The sequence below is a fragment of the Hippocampus zosterae genome, chromosome 8 (genome assembly GCF_025434085.1).
Source record: "Hippocampus zosterae strain Florida chromosome 8, ASM2543408v3, whole genome shotgun sequence".
NCBI classification, from domain to species: domain Eukaryota; kingdom Metazoa; phylum Chordata; class Actinopteri; order Syngnathiformes; family Syngnathidae; genus Hippocampus; species Hippocampus zosterae.
This window is the reverse complement of record NC_067458.1, coordinates 25406950-25414355: the sequence shown is the minus strand read 5'-3', so window position 1 is coordinate 25414355 and position 7406 is coordinate 25406950. Positions and strand designations below refer to the sequence as shown.

At 47.4% G+C, this 7406-nt stretch overlaps 1 protein-coding gene across 1 annotated transcript in view; it reads left to right on the top strand.

Moving 5' to 3' along the window:
- Positions 1 to 261: 261 nt before the first annotated feature.
- The window catches only part of gmds (GDP-mannose 4,6-dehydratase), a 54947-nt gene continuing 47802 nt past the window's right edge, over positions 262 to 7406 (top strand). The window contains exons 1-4 of the mRNA XM_052073609.1: positions 262 to 489; positions 5417 to 5461; positions 6208 to 6295; positions 6795 to 6904. Of these exons, the coding sequence (XP_051929569.1) occupies positions 391 to 489; positions 5417 to 5461; positions 6208 to 6295; positions 6795 to 6904 (342 nt within the window). The 5' untranslated portion in view covers positions 262 to 390. The remainder of the gene's footprint in view (positions 490 to 5416; positions 5462 to 6207; positions 6296 to 6794; positions 6905 to 7406) is intronic.

The following is a 7406-nucleotide window of genomic DNA, read 5'->3' as shown; positions in this document are numbered from 1 at the left end:
ATATATAGCCAGTATATTGACACGTTATATTATTAATCTTACATATTTGATAATATCGGATGCGAAAATGGACCGTCGGCTTGAAAAAAACAAAATCCAAACACTTTGATTTGTATGTAAATTTCCCCCACTCCTGAATGTGGCGCTGTCGGATGGAAGCCCTACCGAGGAAATAACCCTCGCCCCTCTTGATGGCAACCTTCTCCTGCTCTGCGCCCATTGGCTATTTCACGGCCTCTTTCTATACGTAATTTGTGACGTCACTGCGCCAGTTTGCCTGCTTGCGGTGCCGAACGGTGCAGGAAGTCTTGAGGTAAAACGGTGCAAACTAAACAAACATTTAGTGGCGTTTGGTTTTAGTGAGCCGAACCCCCCCCCCCACAGATAACAATGTCTCGGGGTTCCGAACCTGCGACCGTCGGCATCGGAGTCGTGGGAGACATCAAGAAGGAAAAGAAAGTGGCTCTCATCACCGGCATCACCGGACAGGTAACGCAAACCCTCCTTCTCGCCACACCGACGACGCCCTGAGGGGGTTTTAGTCAAGTGAAAACCGCAAATGTCGATTTTTATGAGATCTCCTTTTACGTTAGCGAAGAATCACATGTGTCCATCCCCCAATGCTGCTGCCACTATAACGGTTCCTCTCGGTCTGTGCAAAACTCAAAAACGGGTCTAAGTGCGAGTTTTTAAAGCGCGATACTCGCAGCCTGTAAAATAATCAGAACATTTGCCGTTTGGTCGTCTGAAATGTCAAATGTATGGCGACTGTGCCATTGGGAAGAGGTGCGACCAATCATTATTATTATGACAGTATTTTAGTCCATCCATCCATCCATCCATCATCTACCGCTTATCCGGGGCCGGGTCGCGGGGGCAACAGCTTTAGCAGGGAAGCCCAGACTTCCCTCTCCCTAGCTACTTCTTCCAGCTCTCCCCGGGGGATCCCGAGTCGTTCCCAGGCAAGCTGGGTGACATAGTCTCTCCAGCGTGTCCTGGGTCTTCCTCGGGGTCTCCTCCCGGTGGGACATGACCGGAACACCTCACCAGGGAGGCGCTCAGGAGGCATCCGAATCAGATGCCCAAGCCACCTCATCTGGCTCCTCTCGATGTGGAGGAGAAGCGGCTCGACTCTGAGCCCCTCCCGGATGACTGAGCTTCTCACCTTATCTCTAAGGGAGAGCCCGGACACCCTGCGGAGAAAACTCATTTCAGCCGCTTGTATCCGGGATCTTGTTCTTTCGGTCACGACCCATAGCTCGTGACCATAGATGAGGGTTGGGACGTAGATCGACCGGTAAATTGAGAGCTTCGCCCTTTGGCTCAGCTCCTTCTTCACCACGACAGACCGATACAACGTCCGCATACAACGTATTTTAGTGATTGTTATTATTGTTATTATTCTTTGAATTCTCACACTCATCGATGGTCACGAGCTATGAGTCTTGACTGAGAGAACAAGATCACGGACGCAAGTGTCCCGAGGGTGGCTGGGCTCGTTCCCAGGCAGAGGCCGGAAAGTCGGGTCATCTGCTGATCCTCCGCGTCGAGAGGAGCCACATGAGGCGGCTCGGGCTCCAGTTTCGGATGCCTCACGAACGACTCTCTGCTGATGTGGTTCCGGGCATGTCCCACCAGAGGAGGAACCCCCCCCACCCCTCCTCCCTCAGGACACACCGGGGTGACTGTCTATCGGTTGGCCTAGGAACTTAAACACCTTGGGATCTGCTGAAATGGTGGCGGAAGCGGGAGTTTGGACTGCTGCCCGCAAAGATGGACGGACGGCCCTCTCGGATAACTTTTTGGAAATGTGGGAAAATCCTTTTCAGATGTGACAAACCACAAAAACAAGAACAATGTGAACTGGCGTTTCTTCAACCAGTCAAGCTAATATTGTTGCACAGCGACTCCATTCTTCTGGCTGGACCATCTGAAGAAGTTACTTGCTGGGCCATGAGGTCACAGTGCTCATAAATTGCTTGACTAACTATTGCTCATAAATTTGAAAGGCGGAATGCCGATTTGCGGGAATACCTTTGACTCGGCTGTCGGCGTTTGGTTTTTGGTTGGTCAGGCACCCGCGGCGGCTCCTTTTGTCATCTTGTCTGGTTGAGAGGGAAGAACTTTCATCTGTGCTGTTATGGTGCACATACTTTGCCTCTCTCGCTATGGTCCGTTGCCATACGATCCTGCAAGGCCACGTTCCTCTTTTGTCGGCATTCCATGAAGTCCCTTGCTGTGTTCCCGCTTTGCAGCTGATGAATGCAGTCCGACAAGTTCCGGGAATAATACAATACAATACAATACATGCTGATTTTTTTATAGCGCTTTCACAACAGCGGCAACTGTTAACAACGCGCTTAACAAAACATTTTAACAGAAAGTAAAATAAGAAACGCAACACATAACAGAAAACACGGACAGTCATGCAGTTCTAACCACTTTTCCATCACACGTTTTGTTGTTTGAAGCAGTTTGAGATGAAAGTTGTGATAATCAAAGTTTCCTTTAACCAGCGGATCGGAGACGTCATGCTCAAAAATGTGCACACGTCAGCTACAAGCTACGTTTCAAAGTTGACAAGAAGCTGTAGCATCCATTGACGAAAAAAAGAGATTGGTTCACTTCCATCCATTTCAAAACCAAGCGACGACTCTCGGTTCCAGTTACGCATCGGCGCACTGCGTTGTCATAAAGCGATAAAGTTGAGTGCCAAAGTCAATACATTTTCCCTAAGCGCGTCATGATCCGCCTTCCAGCCTTATTTGTCTTAGGCCGGGTGTCGCCCGTTCACCAAGTTTAAGGAAATGTTTTCATCTCACGGATGTTCTTAGTGAGATGGCTCGCATAGAGTAAGGAATTTTCTTTGCACCCCCGTACAAACCTGATTTTCTTCTTTTAGACCTTGGTTTGGCTGTGTTGAGTTTAGGGGACATGTTAATGACCCCGAGGAGGGAAGCTTTGTACAGAGAGAGAACAAACCGAATTTCTCTATTTATTTATTCATCTTTCTATGTATGAGAGGCACACTATGGAACTTCATCATCTTCACCTCTTCAATGAATCCGCATTTATTTCCACCGCAGGACGTTTTTGAAGTGATAATTCCAGATCCAAGTCACAGAATTCCCTGATTGACGCAGTTTCTTCCTTTACCAGCAGGGGGTGCCAAACTTCCAGTTATGTATTGTGATTTATTTCCCCCATTTTTTTTTTTTAATCGTTGCTTAAAACAGGAGCTTGATGTGTCGGTGTCTGGTATGTAGTTGTTGAAATTAAATCTCGCCCTTTGAATTTTGCACCGCGGGACACGTCGTCTCTCCGTCTGCTTCTATTAGTTGTTAGCGGATTAAACGCTTGGACTCGCACACAATACGACACGTTTACAGTAATCATTGAAACAATAACGCAAGCCAATCTGTGGCTTTATCACTTCCAACTTTTCATGTTTATTGAAACAAACGTGTAAAGACGTGGACTGGACTTTTCCGGACGCGATATGAAATGGCTAAGCTGAGGTTGACGCGTAGACGTACAAACAATGCAAATGAAGTGCGGCCAGTCCGGTTGGAACAGCCTGAAAGTGGAGAACATCCAACTTGGAGCAGCACAAGAGCAGGCAAATTAAAAAAGTGTTTGGACTCTGGTGAGAGTCCTCAAATTTAAAGAGAACCGTGAGAAACCAGAAATGGTGGTGGGGGAGGGGGGCCCCCCCAAAACCAAAAGAAAAATCCTCCAAATTAGGACGTTGCTCCTCAAATGAAGTCATTCAGTCATTCATTCATCTTCCGAGCCGCTTGATCCTCACTAGGGTCGCGGGGGGTGCCGGAGCCTATCCCAGCTGTCTTCGGGCAGTAGGCGGGGGACACCCTGAACTGGTCGTCAGCCAATCACAAGGCACACAGAGACAAACAACCATCCACGCCCACACTCACACCTAGGGAAAATTTAGAGTGTCCAATCAGCCTGCCACGCATGGTTTTGGAATGTGGGAGGAAACCGGAGCACCCGGAGAAAACCCACGCAGGCCTGGGGAGAACATGCAAACTCCACACAGGGAGGCCGGAGCTGGAATCGAACCCGGCACCTCTGCACTGCGAAGCTGACGTGCTAACCACTGGACCACCGGGCCGCCCCAAATGAAGTCATTGACTCGCAAAAAACAAAACGGAACCCCCCCCCCCAAAGAAAAATACATTAATTCAAGTCTTATAACGGGGTGGGGGGGGGGGGGGGATTGCGTCAAGGATAACAATAATTCCGAGTCGTTTTTGTCGTTTTACCGCGGCAGGTGAGCCTGAAATCGCTCAACCGTATTTGTGCGTCCGACCTAATCGTCAACTCTCCATAACAGGAAACGGTGAGGTGAGGCCGGGTGGGGGGCTTCTGGGCTAAAATGGCTTTTGAAGGAGCTTCTTGTTTTCAAACGGAGCTGCAGCTCTTCGGGCATTTTTTCTCCCCCGCCCCCCCCCCCCCCCCCCCATATTGGTCGGGGCGTGGAATGCTTTGACTGTGGCACAGAGGAAGGAAAACATGACACCAGCTGGAGCTCTGAATACTACCACGAGCTAAGTGGGCTACCTTGACCTTTCTCCTAATCTGCCGTTCACGGCTCAAGCCTTATCAATCACTTCCACCTTCGTTTTATCGGCGTTCTATAGACCTTGCTAATCATTTGAATCTGGCCTATTGGAGGAGAGAAACATCCAAAAGAAGTTACTAAGCTTTCCATCATGACTGTTAGTGAGCGCGAGAAGCCCCTGGAGTCCCCTCGGTCTTTCTCTCCACGTACTTGGCCTTCTGCCTTCTGTTATTTGTCAGACCTGGACAGGAAGTGCAGGTCCGGCGTGTGCCAGAGTGCGTTTGTATACGTGCGCAAATGTGAGTGGCACTGAGGGGATAAATGCATCATGACTGGCTCCGAATGTTCCCCGGTGTCGCAGAATGTGCGGTTGGAAAGTCTGAGGATGGAAAAAAGACAAAGTTTTAATAGATGACGGGAACAAGACGGGCTTCGCCCCGTTTCGCACATGAATACGCACATTGAATAGCCGTGATCCTACGCGGAAGCCTGGAAGATCTCTGGAGCGCCGTTTTTAAAGTTTTCGACACGGTGGTAATCCAATTCGGTTTAAGGGGACGTTGTTTTTCAGCAACCCGGGCCTGCAGGCTTCATGTCGGAGGACTTGAGCCTTTTTTTGGGTGTTGACCCTGTTGGGCAGTTGTTGTGGTGGCCCCGCCGGAGTGGCACTGGACTTTGACATTCATGATAAACTTTATTCAGTTAGATTTTTGTACGACCTAAAAACACAATATGCAAAAAATGAAATAAAAAAGCATAAGCGCACAAACAATAACGTAAAAAGTGAGTGTATGATTGAGTCTATTGAGCGCTCTTTGTTCTTGTCATTTATAGGATGGGTCGTACTTGGCGGAGTTTCTGCTCTCCAAAGGATATGAGGTAAGAAAGAAAGCCAGGATGCAGGCTTGGCCAAGATGTTATTTGTTCTCATCTAAAAAAACGAGCTTTATCGTATCTTCTACATCAGGCGTGTCCAACGTCCGGCCCGCGGGCCAAATCTGGCCCGCGTTCGAATTTCATCCAGCCCTCGGCCCCTGTCATAAAATCAGTGCCGTCTGGCCCGCAGGTTGGGCGCAATGGAACACGTGTTGCATTGACTGAGGTCTCGTAGACTGGTGAGTGATGTTTCATAGAGTACTGCTTCCCTCTAGTGGCTAAATGAGTAATAGCATTCACTAAATGAGTAATAGCATTTAGACACTAGAGGGCATCACTCACGAGTTAACAAGACATCACTCCGTGTTTAGATTGACTGATATGTCATATTTCAAATGATCCTTGCAGTTTCGAGTCAAAGGTTTTGTGACTATTGAAAAGTCACGGTGATACATCTTATGTTTCAAATCAATCAATTTGCACTCAGGAGACTTCTGTTTAAGAAAAAGTCAAGTGAATAAGCAGTTGCATGTGATATACCTGTTTCAAATGAACCAAAAGAAATTCTTAAGATTGTTGAAATTAAAATAAAAATGGAAATGTGAAACAGACTGGCTTACTAAAATTTGTTGAACAATATTGTTGTTCAATGTAAAGAATGTCAGCCAAGGTCGGCCCCCCGACATTTTACCACATAAAATCTGGCCCCCTTGGCAAAAAGTTTGGACACCCCTGTTCTACATCCTCAGGTTCATGGCATTTTGAGACGTTCCAGTTCGTTCAACACGGGACGCATCGAACATCTTTACCAGAACCCAAAGGCGCACACCGAAGGCAGTAAGTGTCTTTTCTGCAGTTTTCTTCATGAATCCAGCGACCACCATGAGGTTGTAAAATATCCGGACACCCGTGTTGCTAAACCCCATTACAAAGCACCCGCCTCATGCCCCCTTTACCGAGCCAGCGGTGGCATTTGAATTGTCTGAGGGCTGCTTTGTTACTTCAGGACTTGGACGACATGTTTTTAGTCCCGGAATAATGAATTCTGCTATCTCCCAGAAAATCCTGCAGTCCAGCCATCAGTCAATGCCATCAAGCTCAAATGCTTTTGGGTTATACAGCAGAATAATGACCCCCCCCCCAGCCCCAAAACAAATAAAACATTATGGTTTTGGAGACAGTCTTGAATCTAATTGACATGCTTTCAAAACCCTCCAATGTAAAACAAATTCTGGATCATTTCTTAGATAATATAATAATAATTTATAAAATCTAGAAATAATTGACACACATTCATCACACGAGACGTCATGTTTCACGTTACTTTCTTTGCCAGATATGAAGCTGCACTACGGTGACCTGACGGATAGCACGTGTCTGGTGAAGATCATCAACCAAGTCAAACCAACAGAAATCTACAACCTGGGTGCTCAGAGTCACGTCAAGGTAGCGTCATCTCATCTCTTATTACCGCTAGCCCATATTAATTATCATTATTATATATGTTATTATCTATTATCATTATTATAATGATATCATTATATCATTATTTTGGTTGATAATCGTTGGCATTATTTTTTTATGTGCCATTTGCCCATTTTGGTATGTACGTATATCGTGCACACACACGACCGCTACCTCCCCGTTCAAGTCTTCAATCGAGTCTGCTGTTCAGCCGACAATAGAAGTCGCCGAGATGATTTCTCTTTAGTCCCACTGCGGTGTGTCAGCACAGAGGAAAACATCAGTCGCCCAGACGACGTGTGTTTCTTCCCAGCCGCTTCGGTCTGCTCTGCATGACGGGGAATTCCCTTTGACGCTCGTTCAGGCTCATTCAGGGGGGGGGGGCTTGACTTATTGCGATTGTAGCGAGATTGAGCTTGGCTTATAATGGTCTCCTCTCCGCATTTACTTCAGTTGGCGGCTCTGCTCGCAGGCCAATGTGCTG